At 38.5% G+C, this 23,439-nt stretch overlaps 1 protein-coding gene across 1 annotated transcript; it reads left to right on the top strand.

The window, feature by feature from the left end:
* Positions 1 to 217: 217 nt before the first annotated feature.
* ferry3 (FERRY endosomal RAB5 effector complex subunit 3) lies at positions 218 to 23,193 on the top strand. Its single transcript, XM_088923973.1, has 14 exons — positions 218 to 433; positions 617 to 810; positions 2,413 to 2,558; positions 6,522 to 6,703; positions 7,322 to 7,421; positions 8,052 to 8,173; positions 8,534 to 8,640; positions 9,694 to 9,891; positions 12,299 to 12,427; positions 14,233 to 14,304; positions 15,246 to 15,448; positions 19,158 to 19,215; positions 20,004 to 20,071; positions 22,359 to 23,193. The coding sequence occupies exons 2-14, from the start codon at positions 633 to 635 to the stop codon at positions 22,449 to 22,451; spliced, it is 1,656 nt and encodes a 551-aa protein (XP_088780099.1). The 5' UTR covers positions 218 to 433; positions 617 to 632; the 3' UTR covers positions 22,452 to 23,193.
* Positions 23,194 to 23,439: the final 246 nt, after the last annotated feature.

Raw genomic sequence — 23,439 nt, 5'->3', positions numbered from 1 at the left:
AAAATGAATTCAACAATATTAAGTTGTGATTTCATAATTTGCCATTCGCCATTAGCTTTCAATTTTTTTAATGACACACAAAAAACTACATAACATAAATAAACAATCAAATCTGGGTTTTCTTTTTAATTATTCATAAAATATAAATATTTTTATCACTTTTTTGGAGAGACGCAAGTCTGAAAAGTTTGAAAAGTCGAAAGTGCTTTTCACAATCTGCAGTTTAGTCAATATGTCAGCTGATAGGGTCACGTGCTCATGCGTCCTGCCGGAATTGTAAATAGAAGTTTTGTGAATTATATAGGAAGAAATAAACTATTTTTTACACCCAAGTATAAAGTGAGAAAAATCTCTTTAGCACGTTATACTACAACGTCTGCAACTACTAATAGTTGAATGTCGTATCTCTGAGATAAAGGTTTGCATTTTCAAGGTAACTACAGTCTTTGTCGGTGATTTTTATTTCGAAGACGGTATTTGGTCCCTATTTATCTTTTTTTGTCATAAATGATCATATTTTAACCCCGACAGATTTCTTCCTTGATTTAAGTGCACGAGAAATTGTGACTGGGACTTATTTTGTTTTCGTGTGCTGCTTGTTTCTCGTTCTCGACAGAACCGAATAATCAAGAATGAAAAGAAACAAAGGCAAAGGCTCCACCTCGGAGAAGGAATTTGTGTTTCGGTTCACGGCAGGGCGACAGTCCTGTACCCTTACGGTTCCTTTGAAATTCCCAGTGGAGGAAAACCTCAGCGATCTCCACGGCAGGCTAATGCTGTTGCACAGACTGCCTTGCTTCGTCGAAGATGGTGAGTTCACTGTCACATAGCGAATACTTGGACAACAGGCTTTGTTTGGTGTTTAAAAGATGCCTTCGGGGATAAAAAAACAACTAAAATCAGGACCAATTTAATTTTGCACATACTGTTCAAATAGGGTCAAGTGGTGACCTGTGTCAGGAATGGGAGACTGCAAAGGAGGAAGCAGAGGTTCTTTCCTGAAGAAGAAGCCTAAGAAGGCTCAACAGTCCATATCAGATTTGGCCAAACATATTGTGGTGTTCTTCAGCCTACCCAGTCAGTGAATTAAGAAGTTATTTTATTAGAATACATTTATTTTAAGAAATAGCATTTTGTTTCTCCCTAGATCAAAAAAGAGCCATCTTTTGAGGCTTAGGCTTTCTGACGAAGCAATGAAATTCATTGCCAGCCTTCATCATTCACTTGGAATTTTTTTTTAAAAAATGAGCCAAGAGTTTTGGAACAAAGTTTATGCACGGGTGAAACCAAGATAAGTAGTAGAGGTAGAGGATTTTATTGCCATAAGTACATGCACATTGGAACTCTTATTCGTGCTGATCTCTCGGGACACACGCAGTACAACAGACAACACCACACAATGTAGACAGTACATTACAAGCAGAATAAGGAAAAACGACCAGAAAAATAAATATGTTGTAAAGCACAATAAATATATGGTATTGAAAAAAACATGGCAGTTCATGCAGTGCAGAGGTGCATTGAGTTCTGAACCAGTGCAGTTAGCTGTTGAGGATGCGCACTGCAGTAGGGCAGAAGGGGGGGGGGGAGCAGTTTATGGCCAGGATGGTTGGGATCCTGAAAACGTCAAAACTGCTGATTGGGTTGGCACCGTGGCACATTGGTTACCATTGCTGACTCGCAGTGCATTCTGGACCTGGGGAGCTGTCTGTGTGGAGTTTGTATGTTCTCTCCATGCTCACGTACGTTTCCTCCAGATGCTCCAGATTTCTCCCGCCGTCCCAAGACATGGTGGTAGGTTAATCGGCTCCTGGGAATATTGTCTATGTAGTGAGTGTGTGCATGTCTGTGTGTGTGTGACCTGACACAGGGTACTGGGTACAGACTGGGTGTATCCTGCCATGCGCTTCTTGCTTGCCAGGATAGGCTCTGGCTCCCCGGAGATGACCCTGAATTAAAAGTGGTTAGAAAATGGATTGAATTGCTGCTATTGTTAAATTGTTCATTTCCTTTGTTAAAATAATACAAATAGATCCCGAAGTCCAGCTACAGGCTAATTTCAAAGCTTCCGATTTTTAAGTTGCCCGTGTTCTTTAGCATATGGTAACAATTCAAATGCAGGCTGATTTAATGAGAAATCTTTGAACACTGTCTGTCAGGTTCCACACTTATTGGATTACATAGTACTTCATGTTAACCGTAAGAAAATCATGAAATTCAACATACTTTACTGGATCTGATGAGCCCTTATCCATACTAGATTACAGAGCAGTCAATCCTTAATTGTCGGAAATATACCAGGTAGCTTCTACCAATAAATAGAAAGTCTGACAACAGCAGGTAATGCGCATGGTGGTTTGTATGACAGGATTGTCTTAACGTGTCTGATTCGTCTGTTTTTGTCTTTGTCAGATTTAAAGGATGCCCTTTGCAAGTTTATTGAGGAACAAACTATTAAGGACTATGACAGAGAGGCAGAATTAGCCTTGGAAAGGCTCAGGACTGGAGACTTGGACATTGACCTACTTACCAGCGCCTGGGAGAAAGCTTATACCGAGGTAAGTGACTCAGCCAATAATAGAAAAGGCAGCATGTTGCACTCAGAACACTACCCTGTGTTTTATGGGGCTGATTCCCGAAGAGTTTGGCTGAAGAAGATTATGGAACTCCTTTTTTCATCTTTTTAAATCTTTAAAAGATCTGTTTTGTGCTGTTGATTTGTTATCCTGTGATTTGCAAGGACGCATTTCAGTGGAATTCAGTTCGATGCTAAGGTTCCCTTCAGCTCTGAATTTACTATGAGTGTTAATTTCAGTTGGACGATACGGCAGCCCAGTGGTTAACATAGCTGCCTCACCACACCGAGGCCCTGGGTTCAATTCCGGACCTGAAGTTCTATCAGCATGGAGTTTGCATGTTCTCGTGGGGTTCCTCCAGGTGCTCTGATTTCTTTCCACAATCCAAAGACGTACTAGTAGATTAATTGGCTTCGAGGAAAATTGGCCTGTATCTGCCCTGTAGGTGAATCCTACACTCCTTTCTTGCCGGGACAGGGAATGGATGGATGTTCATTCCAGTCATTCCATGTTTTGAATTACCTCAAGGAAAATAAATTCCAAAAGGCAAAGAGATCTGTGCTAGAATTAGTTCAGTGGGTTGTCTTGTTGAAAGGAGGAATTCTTCAACCCTGCATTTCACCAGACATACAGACGCACAAATGACGGAATTCAGAAGTGATACTAAAACTTTTCAGAAGCCGGCATAAACCACTGCTCTGCTGTTTTTGAGAAGTTTTTCAGATCTGTGGTCATAAGCAAAGTAATAGGAAGATAAAACCGCCTTTATTTGAGCTAAAATAATTTTTAATTTAATTTAGAATTAATTGAGCCAGAAAAGTTTAAAGTATGCCATAAAGCAATTCTGAAATGGACATCCACAGCTCCTTTTTCACAGGCCTGTCCTTCTTAGCTTCAACTCCTGTAGTTGAGATTCTGAAGCCACATGGTCAGACACTTAAAAAGAAAGCAGAGTGTTCCAATAAAGTCGTGTTGGCTTGCTATTGCATTCAGGATAGCTATTAACATTTTACTGCTGTTGCAAATAAATATTTATGGAAGCGATCCAGCTTATTTAAAGTGGCTTTAAATGTTTTAATGTCCATCATGTTGCTCACGGTTAGGTTTCAAAGATTCTCAAACTCAAAAGGAATATGAAAGATTGATGGCCCATGAATGTTTTAAATATTGCCAGAAAAGTTCATCTCCCTCTTCCTTAATCCATTTTAAAGTTTGTATTAATATGTGCCCTTTTACTGTATATAGATGTACTCTTCTTATGTAGTAAGATTAGGAATCAGATCTTCTTCTGTTAAAGTAAAAGACTCCAGAACTTTTCTCGTTTTAATTTTTGTTTCAGTTCTTCGTGTTAGAGAAAGTCTCCATTCTCTTTGTACTGTAATTACTTTTTGGAATGTTTGAATTATTTGTTTTTCACTTGGAGGATGTTTGTTAAAATGTGTAAATAACATTTATTTATTTACAATAACTGTGTAAATGAATAAATTTTGATTGAACATGTTGTGATTTCAGGCAGTTAAGACACAAAATGTGTTACTTTGGAAAGGATGTGTATATTTTTTGTGGTCTCTGTTATTGTAAATAAATGGGATTGTATTAACATATTTTGTCATGATTCAAAAACTGTATTGAAATTATTCCTGCATGAAATATTTGTTGGAAGAAGACATTTCCATCTTCTGAAGCAAGGACCTTGTAAGAGTCTTAATAAAAAGTAATGTTAACATGAGGGTGGTATATACAGGTTAGGTAAGAGGCTACCTTACCACCTCTGTTGTTAAATACTATGACATTACCAGGTAAAAACCATATTTTAAACTCCTTGTGTCTTTTATAATTCAGAAGCAGCAATTATTTTTTATTTACCAGATGAACTTAGAATTGCCAAATGTATTTGTTTAATCATTCATTTTTTTGACAACTTACGAGCTCTGCAGTGGAGTACAAGAAGCTCAACACCAATTAGAGAAGAGAAGGATGTCTTTCACTGATGTTACAGTGGGGCTACTGGCACTTGGGAGGTCACAGGAGTCGGTGCTGCACCAGGAGCAGAGAGTTCCCTTATCCCACCTTATCCCAGCCTTTTCACCAGTGACCCTGAGCCAATTCTGTGCCATCACTTGCAGAATCCTGTTCACACTCACCAAGTGTGACACACAAACCAAGCTCACAGAATCACCATGCATCTTGTTACATGACTCGTGAAAGGGGGCGGAGCAGTGGCTCTGTGGCTGGAAGGTTGCCGGTTCAAATCCCATGGCCAGGAGAGGAACCCTGCCCCATTGGGCCCCTGAGCAAGGCCCTTAACCCAATTTTCCTAGATGCTAATTAACCTAACACTATATTTTTGGATTGTGGGAGGAAACCGTAGCACCCAGAGATAACCCATGCATACGTGAGGAGAACATACAAACTCCACGCTGATAGAAAAATGAACCCAGCGCTGGCGAGCGATGCCAATCACTGTGCCACCGCCCCGCCACTAAGGTCTACATTTATGCTCAAAGTGTTTTTTAAGTTGCTAATCGTTAATTTGCAAGTTTTCTGCATATTTTTTGTATGTGACAGTTGTACTGTAAATATTGCCAAAAAAAAAACGTTCCCTGAATATACTTAAGGTCTGACAACAGCCGGCAGAGAACTCCTACTCCATTGGGCCCCTGAGCAAGGCCCTTAACCCCAACTGCTCCAGGGGCACTGTACAATGGCTGACCCTTCACTCTGACCCCCAGCTTCTCTTCCTGTCTGTGTGTCTCATGGAGAGGAAGCTGGGGTATGCGAAAAGACAATTTCCTAATGCAAGAAATTGCATCTGGCTAATAGAGTGATCTTATCTCTCTCTTATAAAGAGCAATTACACTTTCCACAAGAGGGTCTGAGAAAACACAGAAAACAGCCTCACTCTTGTCAGTGTCATTTTGTGCAGGTAAAGTTAATTGTACATTGGGCAATAAAATACAAGTTGAATTGACCTTGCGGGCACTTTACTAGATGAAAGGCCAAATTTGACTTTAGAAACAAGGCGTATTAAAAAAAATATATTAAAAGTTAAGGGAGAGAGGAAAGTAGTATTGAACATAGAACTGCAACGTCTTCACTTCAGCAGTCATGGATGAAGGACTGTGCTTGAGTACATGTGTCAAAGATTACAATAATGATCATGAAAACAAGAGATTCTTTTAAACATTTTAAGGATTGTTTCATTCTAATTACTTTTGTCACAGAACAGCGGTATTCAACACTGTAAAGATGAAGCTTGTTTTTTCTGTGTTTTGTGCTGGAGATGTACAGATCTTTGTCTTATTAAGCAGCCATTGAAGATGTCATTGGAAAGCTGTGATTCTGTCTCTCACTGTTATTTGTTTGATTACTGGTGTGTGTTTGAGATGAAATGTGAAATGTGTCCATTACTGGTTTTATTTGTATTGTATATCATTTAACTGTATGAGCTCACCCAACCACATTGCATGCAACTAGTTGTTATAGCAGTAAAATATTGAACTCTGGACAGAGATTCCCCAAGCAGCAGCATTCAACCAGCTGTCTCAAAAGCCGGTAGATCTGAGGAGTCTTGACAGTTCTCTACTTTCCCAGTTCTGTATTTTCCCTTATGTGTGGTTGCTGTGTTCGGAGCTGCCACCCAAGACATGAACGACACGTCACTGGCTGGCTGCTGCGCATTGGGTGGAACAGACAAAAAGATCATTTGGAATTTGCAATTTTTCTAAAAAATAAGGCATTGTTCACTGGATCTGAACAGGCTGTTCTTTGTGGTTAGGAAAGAGCCATGCGTCTAAAGCCTCCCTGTTTCCATACGTTTGACATCACAGCGTGATATGACAGATCGGGATAACAAAGTGGTTTCTGCACTCAAATACTGTATAGTGATTTTGCGGGTAATGCATGTTGTGTTTTCTCCACTTAATTTTTTTATTCTTGGCACAGACTACACTGGAACACGTCCGACCAGAGGAGCCCAACTGGGATGAAGATTTTGCTGACGTTTATCATGACCTGATCCATTCACCAGCCTCTGAGACTCTGCTGAACCTGGAGCACAACTACTTTGTCAGCATTTCTGAGCTCATAAGTGAAAGAGACATGGAGCTGAAGAAATTACAGGAAAGGTTTGTTTATTGCTTAAGAATATGGCAACCATGCACAGTACTTGTGTCTACATATGCAAAAGTATTGTTAAATTCTGTTTAATTGTTAATTGGAGCAGTTGGAGTTGGCAATGTTTGCTATTGGAGATGAGTTATTCACTTTGTTGGTATCTATTTCCTTTTTTAAAAATGTGGTATACAATAACATTGTAAAAACTGCTTACAGTGTCACTGTTGTATGAAGCGTACATTTCTTTTATTAAAATAGATTTAGCTAAAAACTATTATGGTTAAACTATAGTTTAAAATACTGTAAAATAGTTTTCATAGCTTTTGTTTTAGAATTTTAATGAAAAAAAAATAGGTAATGTAAGATTTTTTTAACCCAAATTGATCTTTTGTATTCACTTTATATAAATTCTGTGAAGCTCCGGAACTTTCTGGACCCATTTTGTTTTGTATTTAATTGTTCTTAAATGCCATTCTGTTCTGTATTGATAAGGATGATGTATAGAACAGGTATCATTTCATGTTAGGAACTATATTGAAAACAAACATTATAAGGAAAGCAATGACATAGCAGTTCAGATTTTAAAAGGTTTGCTTGGATTCTCTGCGCATCTGTGCTGTGTTGAGCAGACAATCGGCAGAAATGGATAAAGTGATGCAAGAGCTGGGGAAAACGTTGAGTGACCAGGATGTGAATGCAGTTGCTGCTCAGCATTTTGACGCCCAACAGGTAGGGAAGACTGTATGCTGCCTGTATGATTCTGTCTGCTGTTCTGTACAAGTGGGGCAGAGCGGTGGCTCTGTGGCTAAGGATCTGCGCCTGTGGCTGGAAGGTTGCTGGTTCAAATCCCGCAGCTGGCAGAGGAATCCTATTCCGTTGGGCCCCTGAGCAAGGCCCTTAAGCCCAACTGCTCCAGGGGTGCTGTACAATGGCTGACCCTGTGCTCTGACCCCAAGCTTCTCTCCCTGTCTGTGTGTCTGTGTCTCATGGAGAGCAAGCTGGGATATGCGAAAAGACAAATTCCTAATGCAAGAAATTGTATAGGGCTAATAAAGTGATGTTATGTTCTAAGTCATGTCCCTCAGATCTCAAGACAGTGAGAAAGACTGGGTTTGGGAATAATGTCTCAGCCTTCTTAACTTTGTGGACTGTTGGACAAGTGTGTGGCAGAGGTTTATTCAAAGAGGGAAATCGAAGTGGATCTTGGTGAGGTACAGTAATTCCACCTAAAAGCTGCTCGTAACATGGCTTAGATAAGGGGCCCAGTGGATTTATTTAATCTTCTTCCTTACATCTCCTTACTTCTTCATATGCACCTTCTTCCATTTGTAAAATGTTTGGTTCATGGTTTGTGTTTAGGATCTGGAAAACAAATGGGCCAATGAACTGAAACATGTAACAACGATCCAGAAGCAAGAGTACCAGGAGTGGGTGATGAAACTGCACCAGGATTTACAGAACCCCAACAACAGTACCATCAGGTAGGGTTTGTTGGACATCACCTATTTCTTTGTGTTTTGCTCATATGGACTGCTGTGTTTTCTCTGCTTAGTGCTGGCTCTCAGTATATTAATACTTGGAACGAATAAACTTTGTTTATTGCTACATGTGAAATGGTATATTAGTGTTAGATTACGTCTGCTAGAAGTCTTGTGTTCTGCTAGTTTAGGAATGATATCATTGTAAACAAAGTTTGGATTAACATAGAATATCGCACTGTTAGCAAGTGACATGCTAAAGAAGTAAGGTTCCCAGAATTACTGTATATCTGTGTCTATGACAGTAACTCTGTTTAAAATCAAGATGTTTTCACGACACTGTTTTCTTTTCTGTCTTTAAAGTGAAGAGATTAAGGTCCAACCAAGCCAGCTGAGTGAATCTCAGGAGCCTAGTGAAAGATTGTTTGAAGACCAGAGACAACTAGAGGAGAGTTTTACAATTCACTTAGGTACTGCTATTTGCTGCCTCAGTAACACCATTAATTGTCAGCAGGGATTATTGCCATGTTGAGAAGTACTGGTCTCACTCATATCTGTATAAAGGTGTATAATCATAAAATCATTAAATCATAAAATGCAGGCACGATTTTTTTACAGTGATTATACCAAAACTACACCACACTGACAACCAGAGGATTTTCTCTTGTAACTTTGCAAGATACTCCAGACCTGACACAAGCAGACCCTTCTGTCCTATCAAAAATGTCAGTGCAAGGCCAAGAAATGGTGAAAAAATCTAAACGTTGTGTGGACTTTGGAACCTGTGCTACTGGATATTAGGGCCTAGGACTATTAAAGATTTCAATGTAAAGTTTTAAACATTTTAATCAAATGCAACCACTTTTTGCGAGGGGTTGCCCTCAAATGACTTCTTTACAGAGACTGTAGATTTTGGCAATAAATAATTTTGGATTAATTATATTAGAAGATCATAACTGGCTTCCCACGCCCAGATAGGCTCAGGTTCTCCTGTGACCCTGAACGGGATGAAGCCGTTACAGCATTCGGTTCAAATCCAACAGATTACGGAACAGCTTCTACCTCCAGGCAGTAAGACTGCTAAATAGCCAACCTGCAGCTCCTTTAGCAAATCACCTGTAATGGCTACATGGACACACAGTTTTCACTGTATTCAGCATAACCGCACTACTTGTATATATTGCATGCACCATGGACACATAGCAGCTCTACTCATATTGAGTTTGATTCAATTTCTATTACATCTATTATTATGTAACCTTATTTTCGTAATCTCAATTTTGTGATTCTTGTGATTCTTGTGTTTCTTGTGTTTCTTGTGTTTCTTGTGTTTCTTGTGATTCTTGTGATTCTTGTGATTCTTGTGAGCTCGCAGAAAAGACATTTCACTGCCAGCAACTACTGCTGCACGCTGTATTGTTGTGCATTTGATAAATAAACTTTGATTTGATTTGAAACGGGTGGATGCAGGGAACTACCGAAAACCAAAATCTGACTTCCTCCTCATTTTTTTTCCCTTCAAGGGGCGCAGCTGAAGACGATGCACAACCTGCGTCTGGTGCGAGCCCACGTGCTGGATTTCTGCAAGCACAAGCGGCACCACCGCAGCGGGGTGAAACTGCAGCGGCTGCAGACGGCGCTGTCCCTCTACTCCTCCTCGCTGTGCGGGCTGGTGCTGCTGGTGGACAACCGCATCAACTCCTACAGCGGCATCAAGAGAGGTGAGCCTGGGTGCGGCTCAGTGGCCCACGTCTGCAGTTCAAACGTCTATCAGCAGAAAGAGCAAAGAGTTGCTTCTTGCCCATCGTCCTTGCCTGGTGGCTGGTAGATTGATCTGGAGTTCTTATCCACTTATTTCTCATTATTTTCCAGTGAATATGCTTTAACATTATGGCTGCATGGCTTATGCCAGACACCCACTACTTTTGTGTTACAAATACATTTAGAGATTACAGATACAGCAGCCATATCACCAGGCAACTCACAACTGGCAGCCCACTGAAGCTCAGCAGGTGTGAGCCTGGTCAGTACCTGGATGGGAGACCTCCTGGGAAAAACTAAGGTTGCTGCTGGAAGAGGTGTTAGTGGGGCCAGAAGGGGGCGCTCACCTCATTGTCTGTGTGGGTCCTAATGTCCCAGTATAGTGATGGGAACACTATATTGTAAAAACACGCCATCCTTCAAATGAGATGTAAAACCAAGGTCCTGACTCTCTGTGGTCATTAAAAGTCCCAAATTTCCCGTTGGCCCTTACCAATCATGGCCTCCTAATAATCCCCATCTATCAACTGGCTTCATCCCCACTGATAGCTGATGTGTGGTGAACGTACTGGCGCACTATGGCTGCTGTCGCATCATCCAGGTGGGGCTGCACACTGGTGGTGGTGGAGGGGGGTCCCCATTAACTGTAAAGTGCTTTGAGTGGAGTGTCCAGAAAAGATAGATAGATAAGACTTTATTGGTTCCGAAGGGAAATTGATGTGTTACAGCAGCCCAAGACGAGCAAAAAAAAAAAAACAGACATCAGGATAGACAAACAAATTAGAATACCTACAGTAATACAAAATAAATAAAAATATGCAAAATATGATCATAGTCACTGTAAAAACAGTAACATATGTGCAAAATGTGCCTAGGTATATACAGATTGGGTGTCCAATAAGTACAATGGTGCAACATGCTGTCCATAGACGAGCAAATGAAGGGCTAACAGTACTAGCCTAGGCAGCGTTATACACCCTGTAAGTGCTGTATAAGTATAGTATTATTATTATTATTAATTTTATTATTATTGTTCTCTCTGCCTTAAAAGCAGCATTCCAATGATTTCCACCTGAATCTGCTTGTCAGGCAGCATGATGGCGGAGTGGTTAGCATTGCTGTCTCACAGCTCTGGGGCCCCGGGTTCAATTCCTGGGGTGCTATCTGAGTGGAGTTTATATGTTCTCGTATTTGCATTCTTCGAGTGCTCCGGTTTCCTCCCATAACCAAAGCTTACTGGTAGCTTAATTGGCTTCTGGGGAGGTTGGCCCTAGTGTGAGTATGTTTGTGTCTGTCTCTGTGCCCTGTGATGGACTGGCATCCCGTGCAACATGAATCCCACTTTGCTTGCCAGGATAGGGTCCAGTTTCCTGCAACCCTGTATTAGATAAAACGGTTAGAAAGTTGATGGATGGATAGATCTCCTTCTCCGTCCTTCATCTCTAGTCCTAAACTGGCCCTGTGGGTTTTGCTATGTCACGTTAATATCTTGGGCAGGCGCTGAAAGGTTTTCACTTAACAAATTGTTTTACAGTCAACATCTTCCATCAAGTACGATGCTTGTAACCTCTCTTCTGCTAGTATATATCATTCATGTGCTGTGGTTTAATATACTTCCTGCTATAAAATTAATCTTTTTAAGAAGAATTCAGAAACCCATTTTACAATGCATTGAGTTAAGTGTATGTCTAAATGGAATGTCTTCCTGAAATAATAATCAATAATGAATTCTTAGATTTATATTTAAATGTTTCAACCTTTTCACTTTTTCTATTTTTAAATACCATATTAGATTCTATGACAAGCTGCCTTTATCCTGTTCTAGTTGCGCTCTTGAAAAGAACCATTTGTCTTTCTAGATCTGTTTGTGTGTATGAATATGATGTGTAATAATAAAGAGAGCTCAGTGCAATTGATTACAGTAACTACAGACATAGTTTAGTATTTTTAGTTTATTGGTGTACCATTGTGTGTCTAAGAGCACACAATCATTACATCAACCACGTCCATGCAATTGAGAGGATACTGCTGTAGTATCCTCTCAATTGGGGCAGAGCGGTGGCTCTGTGGCTAAGGATCTGTGCTTGTGGCTGGAAGGTTGCCGGTTCAAATCCCGCAGCCGGCAGAGGAATCCTACTCCGCTGGGCTCCTGAGCAAGGCCCTTAACCCCAACAACTCCAGGGGTGCTGTATAAATGGCTGACCCTGCACTCTGACCCCAGGCTCTCTCCCTATCTGTCTGTCTGTGTGCCTCATGGAGAGCAAGCTGGGGTATGCGAAAAGATAATTCCTAATGCAAGAAATTGTAAAAGATTAATAAAGTGATGTTATTATTATTAGTTGAGTGGCCGCTCTGTGTCTGTCCCAGATTTTGCTACGGTGTCAAAGGAGTGCACCGACTTCCATTTCCCTCGGCTGGAGGAGCAGTTGGAGGTGTTCCAGCAGGTGGTGCTGTATGCCCGAGCACAGCGAAACAGCAAGCTGAGGGAGCAGCCTGGTACGTTCCTTGGATCTGGTCTGTACAGCGGCGGAGGATACTGCAGTGCGGGCCACCCTCACTCTGTCTTGCTTCCACAACTGTGTGTGTGTGTGGGGTGGGTGTGTCGCATCGCTCCTGCACAGTTTGTGCCCGTGCTGTGCATAGACGAGTCTTTTTAAAGAAAATATCCAAACATTAAAAGAGGAAGCGGGATAAGTCTTTCTTTAGTTTTGCAGGTAGTGCAGATTGTCTCTTCCCAGGCGTATCTGCAGTCAGGTGTCGGTTCACCAGCTTTTTGATGTTTGTTCCCCGGCCAATTTCGCATTGGCCTTTACCAATCGTGGCCTCCTCATGATCCCCATCAATGAACTGGCTTCATCACTCCCCACTGATAGTGAGCGCACTGGTGCACTTAGGTTGCCGTCACGTCATCCAGGTGGGGGCTACAAATTGGAGGTGGAGGTTGAGGGGAGATCCTCATGATCTTTAATACACTTTGAGTGGAGTGTCAAGAAAAGTTTCATATAATGAGGATAATCACTATTACTGCTAATAATAAAATCTGGACTGTTTTATATGCATCTTTGTTGATGAAATGGTATTGACATATTCTGGTAGATGTAATGTTGAAGGTCCACATACAAAGCTAACAATAGTATAGATTATGAATCGCATTGTTCATTGTTGAATTATACAGTGTTTTTTTCTCCACATTAATGAAAGGATCCGTGTAGCTTATTAAGATACTGTTCTTATTTTTATGTATGTATTTTATGCAATGCGACATATATTAAAATATAAAAACCTACAACATCTTAAAGCATCTTAAAGTATGAGAACATATTAGAACTAAAAAAACTACATAATTCTACTTTAAATTGTCTACCATGTTGCTCTTTCATGATCATAAAGATTTGATATGATTTTTAAAAAGCTGAAAAGGTATGTTGGAATATCATGAGCAGTTTAATTTTGATAATTTGGGCTATCGTAGTGCTACATTCTTTTTAATGTCTTACTATGCAGGTAAATCATGTGATTATGTGATTCATTGTGGAGGTCAGTGAGTTACTCCCAGGATTTAAAGTGAGAATAAACAGTCAACCACACACCATAGTATTTATTTATCAAGCAATAAAAGAAGAGTGATGTCAGCTTTGTTGAAAAGAGAAATTTGGAAGTGGTCAGGATTGATGAGGCTTTTCTGTTTTATTGCTTGTAGGCTCTGAAAACCACTACATAATTCTTATGACTTATTACACAATTTGAACTAAATGACTTTTTTTTGTGTTTTGTGTTGGGATGTGCTCAAAACCCTGTATAAGAAACTTTTCTCTTATATGGGGTTTTGTTGTGCCTGTTAATACACAAGTTATTTTGATTAATTTGATTTTGAATTTTGAATTCATTTTTTAAACTATGTAGTATTTTTTTACATTTGGATCCTGTAATATCCCTCAAATTCTATAAGAAGCACCATGTTTTGTCGGTTACTAAACCGTTATCTTGAGATTTTAGGTGCACACTTCCTTATTAGTTAAAAGTCAGAATATACACTTATGTATTTAAAAAATATTGCACGTTTCCATTCCCTGGTTAGATTTGTATCTAACCAGGGAATGTCGTTAGGGAAATGTGTGATATTCAGAATGTTATTTAAATATTCAAATGAATCCTTCTCCTTTGTTTTTAAGCAGGCAACAGGGTAAACTAAATATCTTATTTTGTACTACATTTTGACATACGCTTATCATTGCATTTTTGCCATTTTTAAAGTTGATACATGAAAACTGATTTCATGTTTACCTTTCTTTTCCTTTAAGATCAATCCAGAAATGGAACCTGTGAAGATAAGTCCAAAAATCTTGAAAGAAATCCTTCAAATATTCTTCCAGGTTGGAAAGCACCTTTTCCCCCATTTGTTTGACATTTTGTAAAAAATCAATTTGGAATAATCAGATTTCTTCAGCTAGTTATCACCGGAACAGCCCCAGCACCTGTCTGAGAAAACAGATGCTTGTCTTTTCAAATGTGCTAAAGCCACTTCCTGTGACACTGCAAGCAGAAAGGTGTTGTGCTATGTTCAGGAGAGGACAGTTGAGGCTCCGAGTGATCATGCCTCAGTCTTTTTAATAAAAAAAAATAAAATTCACAATTTTGTAAATTCATCTAATATAAGCCAACAGGTTGCTCCAGCAGGTTCTCTCAGGTTCATCCGGAAAAGCCAAAAACTCCATAATAGCATTTTAAAGACACAATATAAGATATGACAGGGATACCTTTCTGGATATGTAATTCAAAGGGGGACTTGCCTGAGGCTATAGGAGCTGTCAGACGTGTGTTATGAGCTAAACTAATTAACTTGGATACCTCTTGCAGATTATTCAGAGCTGTCCATGGTGCTGAACTCTATTACTGCAATTGTTTCACTTTACAGAAACAATACAATAAGGTCTATAGAACTGGGACAGATAGACCTTCCCTTGCTGACAGCAATGGACCACATATATCAATATGTGAATCCTATGTGATGGATAATGCTGTAATAGTTTTGTCTTCCATGTATATCGAAATATTACAAACATTTCTTATGTGTGCTTTGAAGTAAAAAAAAATAATTAAAAAGTGCCTCAATACATAAAAAATTATACTGAATTTCACAAATAACTAATGTAAGTCTAATTAAAAGTCTGTTCTACATTTTGCAAGGAGACCCCAGAGACCTAATTATTTGAATGTGGGCTTGTGTATCTACTCGTATATTTATCCTAACACGTGTATGTTATCTGAAATGATCTTTTATTTCATTTATATCACTGCATCTTTTTCTTATTAGGCGAATTCTACATCTCCCGCCACTCTAACCTCTCTGAAGTGCATATTGTTTTCCATCTCTGCGTTGATGACAACGTGAGGTCTGGGAACATCACAGCACGGGACCCTGCTATAATGGGCCTCAGAAACATACTCAAAGTCTGCTGCACACATGACATCACGACGATTACCATTCCTCTGCTTCTCGTGCATGACATGTCTGAGGTGAGCAAAAGCAGACAAACCACCTTCTGATGGCATTTTAGTTAACTGGAAATCCAAATATGCTGCATTCTTCTGCTTTCGTTACAGCTGAAATGTAAATTGACAATTAACCTTTAAAAACATGGCAAAGGGACTTTCCAAAGGTAAAAGATATCACAAAAGACAGACATGGTATTTCACTTTTAAGATTCATGTTGTAACCTTAAAAATACATTAATTGGATTTAATAATGAGAAATGAGAAATGTAATCATGAGAAACTCATTAGATACTGTGGGGATTCAGATATCAGCTGCATGAAACTATTATCAAATTACAGTACTGAGAAGAGCTGCACTGAATAGGAAGATTAACATTTAATAGTGAAGATGTCAAATTCTGAGAATTAATATTGATTAAATCTGCAGGAGCCTGTAGGATGAAACAAATGAGTTCTGTAAATCGTTTAATAGAGTGATTATGATGGCTTCCCCCTTGTAAGATGGAGGGGAAAATTCTAAAGCACACGTTTGTGAGGTTTCATTTATTGGTCTTTATCAACTGTGGAAAAGTTGTTAGAAAATTTTAAAAACATTTACAAAAGGGAATTTGCGCTTGGATGCTGTAACGGAGCTGCCAGGTCTGCAGTGTCACAACTAAAGAAAAAAGGAATTTACTGGGCTCTTACAGAGTTCTTAGGGGACTGGCTTCACTTGCTGGGAAGCGTGTTCCCTATTTAAGGACTCGGAGACTAGTCTGTAGTTGTGTGCTTAATGTCTTTTGGAGACATTAAATTTCCCGGTTTACAAACCTGTAGCAGCCTTGGTTGTTGCCTGGTTAGCTCGTTAGTAAAAAGAAGCAAGTAAAAGACTGAGACTGGTCAAACGGTATCGAATGGAACAAGGTACTTGCCACTGTTATTGGTCCTAAGGATCATAAAGGCATCGGGCACGCAAGAGACGGACCACCATCGGGTAACTGGGAAAACATTTTTCCTTGGCTTGTGTTCTGGAAAAAGAAAGCAAAATTCAGTTGAAGGATACAGGTCTTCAGGTTCTCGTGTTCTTTGGATACCTGAAGATAAAAAAACAACAACAAAAAAAGAAAATCGTTTGGAATTGTTTAGGGTAAGAGGGTATCATCCTATTTAATAGTTACGTACATGTTATGTGGCTGACCTACGCCACCGTTACTTTGCCTGGAAGATTTCACAACATGAGTTTAAAGCTCTTGAACCTGCGACCTCAATTACGTTGCTGAAGAAAAAACAAATCAAAAGACAAAGAAACCATTAATGCATCTGACCTTTGATTCCACAAAAAAATACATTGAGCCTGGTGCCACCTACAAATAAACAATAGTTAACTGGCCAGCTGACAGGAACTCTTTCCCTTGCGGTAGATTCTCCACATGAATGTGTTTTCTGTGCATCTGATGCTTCTAATTTTATCGCCTTGTCTCAATCTACGTTGTTTCAGTTACGCAATACCAGCTGAAATGCAGTGTGTGTTGTGGAGAGCAAAAGCATTTCCTTATGGAGGATATCAAACACTACACCTACTTGGAAGTCATGAACTTCTTTTTTTAATTTTTATTGACCTTTCCAACTGGGATGTGGGGTAAATGAGTATAGTGGTATGCTAACCAATCATGGACGGTTTGATGAACTGAAGGCTTTAGCTGCTGGTATTCATGATACACAGACATATATTCTGTGATACAAACCTCGAAGGTATGTCCTGAAAGCCTGTTCATAAATTACGCTGCCATCTGCTTAGCCAGGATATGCTGGGACACATCTAAGTAACAATTTAATGAAATTCAAAATACTTTATTCATATAATTATGTACCAATCTAAAAAGTGTAACAGCAACATGTTACAAATTAAACTGGAAAAAAAAAACCATGGTATCACCGCATTTCTTTGAAAAAATTAAAACATAAGCAAAACGTTAAAAGGATCATAAACTGATTATGAAGGCAACAGAGTGCACTCCTATTGCTAATCCTATTATTTATTTTGTCCTGTTACAAAATAGTCACAATCAGTTCTGTAGATATTTAAGAAAGTATTAATGTACATACTGTATACTTTTGTAGAGGAAGCTCATGTTGCTAAAACTTTCTTTATGCCCGTTGTTCGTGTGCCTGATGACCTTTAAATGTTAGTATTTATCAACATTGAAGTCTAACACTCGGCATAGCTATGTGCTGCTGTGGGCTCAACTGCTCACAATATATTTCTGGTCTGGGGTTTCAAAAAATGGTGGTTAAATTGACTCGCAGTTTTTCACTCTGGAAAATTTTAGCACTTAGCAGCTCTAGTGCCATATTACCAAAGAAGGTGACAGTGTGGAGTCGTGCCTTGGAATTGGGACTAACTGTGTGGTCAGGGGTTTAACTTTCAGGTGGGTAGTTTTGTCACTGTATGTTTGTGCAAAGTACATTACCCAGATTTCTTCAGCAAACCCAATTGTAGAAGTTGGTATAAAATATGCATTTAAAGAACAGCTATAATTCTAAGATGTGTGTCTGTTTGTATTAAAATGGCAGTCCAATAAGTAAATGAAGACAATTAAAGCATATGGCTTTTATCTAATGACAGCTATACATGACATTCTGAATATAGGCGAGATACTGTAGGTTCAACCATGTCTTGGTCATTTTGCTATTAGGAACTTGGTGGTCCAGGGGTCTTTTTGAGAACCTGCTTGAATGTTTGATTGGTCCCTCTTTCACAGGGTCTAAATTTTGCATTTCTTCCTGTATTCCCTTGACTGTTTCTATAAAGAAATGCCCACTGTTCTCAGAATGTAGATGCTCCCTGACCTGGTGTGTCTGTGTTATGTTTCAAGAAAGGTCTAAAGATATTTTCATCTAGATGTGCTACTGGGGACATTCATTGTACTTCTCTTATTAAATGTTTTCCCATAAATGCTGTTTTGTTCTTCTAAGGGAGAAATCGAGTTCGAACCCATTCATGCAATCTCACGTTATAGTCCTTATATCACTCTTGCATTTCTCTGATCTCTATTTATCATGGATATCTTTTATATCATATGGAGATGAGAGACAACAAGAAATGTACCAAGGCAAAAGCAGAACCAAGTAGACTGGCTGCTGATATTGACAATTATGCCCATGATTGTTGGACATGCAAGCTTTTTATCAGTACATGAAGGTGGGTCATGATTCAGACTGTGTACATGCATTAATAACATTTTCACATACACTCTGGGCACTTTGATTTTTTTCCCATGTCTGAACTGAAAGGGTTCTCCAGAGTAGGAAGGGAGGTCTCTACGTCTTGTCTTTTTTTGCAAAAAAAAAATATTTTAAGCTTGGTTTCATTCTTAGTTTACGGATGTTGTGTTTAAGAGTTGATGGTGGAGCGTTATTTTAAGTCAGCTGAGTTTCAGATTTCTTTTGGCCAAAACCCATTATTACCAGTCTGAAACCACACGGATCCCTGTTCTTCATTATCACGACAGACATGTCTTAAGTCCAAGTGGGCAGATGAATGATGAAAGTAGGTGGTGTCTTCCGGCAGTGTTTTCATTTATTATTATTGCTTTCAAACTAACATATACACAGCTGTTGAAGTACAGTGTTACTCATTGTTAGAGGATGTGATGCAAGGAGAAAATAAACAGAGGAAGAGGTTTTCACTTGTCATGCTAGTTTATGGCACCTTCTTTGATCCTTTGATCTGTGTCATTTCCCCTCACAGGAGATGACCATACCTTGGTGCCTCAAACGTGCAGAGTTAGTATTCAAATGTGTGAAAGGTGAGTATCACATGAATTTGCATTGGCTGCATTCTGAGGACAGAATGTGCTTTCTCTTGTGTTTCATCTTGTTAACAGAATACAATGCTTAGCTTAGCCATCAGGTAATCATGTCATCAGAGGTAAATGTTTGTATAATGAGATTTTCTGTGACATCTAACTTGTTACAGGTTTATCTTCTTTTTTGCTTAAATCTGCAAAACTGCCTTAAACCTAATGTTTTAAACACTAGAATTACCCTTCTCGACCTTTCAACTTGTCTTTCAGTATTCTGGGGAATTAAGTGTCCTGGACAAAATGGCACAACATGATTTTCAAGTCATGAGTATTTTGTTCAGAGTATTTGTTTGCCATAAAATTACAGTTTAAATTTAAATTTGTTTTATCTGCAAGTAACATGAATACAGGTGTCTACAAATTTCTTAGCTAAGACTTTGGTTAATATTGTAAGAAAAATATGGCTGAGGGGGTTTCATGTCTTATAGAAAACCATGCACAGATACTTTCAGGTATATTCATTAAATAATTTTCCTTGCTGGGTTTACACTTGTTTACAAGAAAATGCCACACTGGGGTTGTAAAGTGTGACTTAAGTCTTTTTAGGAAACTGACTCAAGAGCTGATTGAGGATATGTTTTTCATTTTCTTTTTTGAAACAAACGTCCTTATTCAGAGATGTATTGAAAGTTTAGTGTTACAGGGAGATGTGTTATGATTAGAGTATTGATTGGACTGAACTCATGAGAAAAATAAGCAAATTTTATCATGATGTACATTTGCCATTTCAGGCTTTATGATGGAGATGGCATCATGGGATGGAGGAATCTCACGGACTGTGCAGTTTCTTGTTCCTCAGGTATGCCGTTTGATCAAATGTAATACATTTTACAATGAAGAAGCTGTAATACTATAACAGTGCAAGTCTGAAAGTTACAGTATATACCAGTCAGAGTGGATAGTACATATTTTGCACATTTTTGACTGGCTTTCTGCCATGCAAGGGGAATGTCATTCTGACTTTTGTCTTTAATGAGTATATTGTTTTTCGCAAAATACTGCTGTGTATTGATGCTTAATGGGATCGTATTCTGTTCCAGGTAGTTGGATTAAAATGAAAGCCTTCATAGTTTAAACTGTAGCAATTTTAATAATGACTTACACTGAAATTCATATGTAGGTTTTAATAGTTCAGATGGGGAGCTGCGTCAGCATTTGATGTTCAATGACATGAGCAAGCGTTATGGACAAAATACAATTTAACCTGTATTTCAGGTTAGGCTTTTAATTTTATAGTGCTTCTCAGTCTCTGTTTGGTGCTGATCATTCTTATCATAAATTGTATTTAAATAGCTCTTTCCACTCAAATTAAAATTCAGGTTAATTGGAATTCATTTTGGATAAAATTCAGGTTTGTGAGATTGTGTAAGCTTTGTAAGATGTGTCCAGGGTGTGCATCCACAAATCACATTTTTTCCAATGATGAACTGGAGTATGTGAATATCGGTGTAATCTAACATTTAACATGTTATATGCCATTCATAATTTTATCATCCTTTTTTAAGTGAAACATTTTTTTAATAAACACAACCCACAGTCTTTAAACAGTAAAACCTCTACACATTAAAGCAAGGTCAACAGTTATTTCGGGAGAAGTTAGATTTACACTAACATTTCCCAAAATCCACTCCTTTGGGAGTTTTGTATACATTTGCATTTGAGTTTCCTACCAGCTGTTCCTGAATTTGCAGGAGAGCAACAGGCTGTGGATAGACTCCTGTAATAGGAACCAGAAGCCCTTGTACTCTTTGAGAAATACAGTATTAGGGCATTATTGCCACTTTTGGATCTGGCCTTGTTGTGATCCTTACCAAACACTATATTCTTACGAACCAAAAAAAAGGGAGGGCTATTGGAGTTCAGAGGGAAGTCATGATGTCTTATTTCTGAGAAAAAAGAGCATTTCTAAAGAAATTCAAATATATTTTCAGTTCTTATTTACATTCTCAATATACATTTGATACCATGAAAATAGTCCCACTTCCAATGCTGAAAGTACTTTGAGCACGTTACAGCAAGCAACTGTTACTCACATTATTAGACTGTTCTAAATGAGAAATTTAAAAACTACTATTCAGTGGTATACAATAACATACAAATACCCATGTCAATCTAGAGCTATGTAAGAAAAAAGCAACATAGATGATAACATCCACAGTCCACATATTATGGTTAGAATGCTTTATTAATAACTAATCTCTGTGGTGTTTTGTGTTTTAGTGTACTGTGGGTGTTTCTTAAGTGTAGTTTTATTTATTTATGATTAGTCATTACATGTGAATAATAGATTGACTATGAAATTTTGAGCATGACTTCACAGCATCATCCTGGGAATGTGGGGCTTTAAATCACATTTGACTGGAGCTGTTTCACGAGTATTTAGAGCAGGCCTCTGCAAAGTATGATTAAGCATGGTGATGCGTTCAGGGCCAAGGCCAGTAAGAGTCCTTACCAGCATTTGGTGACTGTAGCTTTGCTTTCTGACAGCATTGGAAATAGAAACTGCAAAGTACCCCAGCACCATACAGTATATATACAGTATATAAATGAATCTCATATATACTGTGTTAATTAGAAGAACAGTTATTTTAAGTTTTTACTTGTGATTGGCTGTGGCTCACCAGTTATAGTCATGGTAAATGGGCTCTTTTCTAGGTTCTATGTACAGTACATTATGCCTGTACCTACAGTATGCTGTTCCTTTGGTGTCTTATGCATTCATTCATGAATAACTCAATCCACAGTAGATTTTTTACATTTGCTAACATTTCCTTGTAATGCAAAATGTAAAATTTAAAATGTATAAATTGTCGCATTCATTGCGTTTTCTTTGTATTGTCATTTTAAGCCAAGCTCCAAATAATATCCTTAAATAAAACTACAAAGGAAAAAGTAATCCTTTTGAAGCGATGTTCTGGTTAAAATGTTTCTTGAAACATTCTGTAGCTGCTGTATGTGAAGATAGTGGATCATTGGTTTCGATTGTGCTGAAAAGACAGACATTTTCTATCTTTTACATCAGAATACCAGATACTGACCTCTTCATGAAAGTGATCTTTGCACTCTTTAATTTTCTCTGTTAACAGAGCATCTCTGAGGAAATGTTTTACCAGCTGAGCAACATGCTGCCACAGATCTTCAGAGTGTCCTCTACCTTGACGTTAACCTCTAAACGGTGAAACTGGGAAGAATTCACACTGTAAGACAGGGTCCTGATGTTTCAACAGAAGAATCCAGATTTTTCCAGATGCAAAGCCTGACATAGTACTGCATAGTGTTATGAAGCTATTATATCAGAAGTATCTGTGAAGGTGAAGTATTTCACAAATCCCCCAGTGTGTCACATCCATCGTGGGTTTATGTGTTCAGAGCAAGGTAGTTTATACGTTCAACAGTAATGTTTGTTTATGCTGAGGTTTTTCACTTGCCTTTTAATTAGAAAGTGCACTGGATAAATTCCAGTATAAAGACTTTTTCCTCTGTGTCTGCACTTTAATTTGAACAGTCAGGAGTCAAAGATAAAACAAAACGGATCCCCGTCTGAAGGTGTAGCTGTAGTGCTGCACAGAGAGGGTTTCTGGTATTGTCACAGCTATTATCAACTCTTCAGGTTACTTTAATCCCAAATTATTGTCATCCTTCCCCTCTCCACCAGGGGACAGTGTTACTACCATATACAGAAGATGCTGGGTCAGTTAAAGTTCAGCAAACCTGTGACTTCTGTAATTTTCCTTTTCTTTCAGGGCTGCACTTTTAATTTTTAAGCTTATCATGCTTAATGTGTAACAGAATTTAAAACTAGTTTATGTGGTATATGTGGCAACTTAGGTTTTATTCCTCAAATATATAAAAAGTACATGTAAGTCATTGTATCAAATATTATGGTCCTAGAAAAATAAAGATTTTATAATTGGAAGGAAACTGAGACTAATTAATTGGCCACTATTAACCTCTTAAAAATGTCTAGGTTCTTTCAAATTACATTTATGTGTTTCAGTTAATTTAATAACAAAATTGTGTCCATTTTTAATAATAGAAGTAGAAGAATTATGGTCATCAGAGTATAATGTTAAAATCCTTGTAAAATTCAGTTTAACAAAAGCTCATATAAACAGACAGGTGTTTTCATATGTGTTGAATCTTAATTCCCTGCAGTTTACCCTACTA

This window comes from Atractosteus spatula, chromosome 8 (genome assembly GCF_055471065.1).
Source record: "Atractosteus spatula isolate fAtrSpa1 chromosome 8, fAtrSpa1.hap1, whole genome shotgun sequence".
NCBI lineage: Eukaryota > Metazoa > Chordata > Actinopteri > Semionotiformes > Lepisosteidae > Atractosteus > Atractosteus spatula.
Note: the sequence above shows the minus strand (reverse complement) of the source record. Positions and strands in the feature narration are given on the sequence as shown.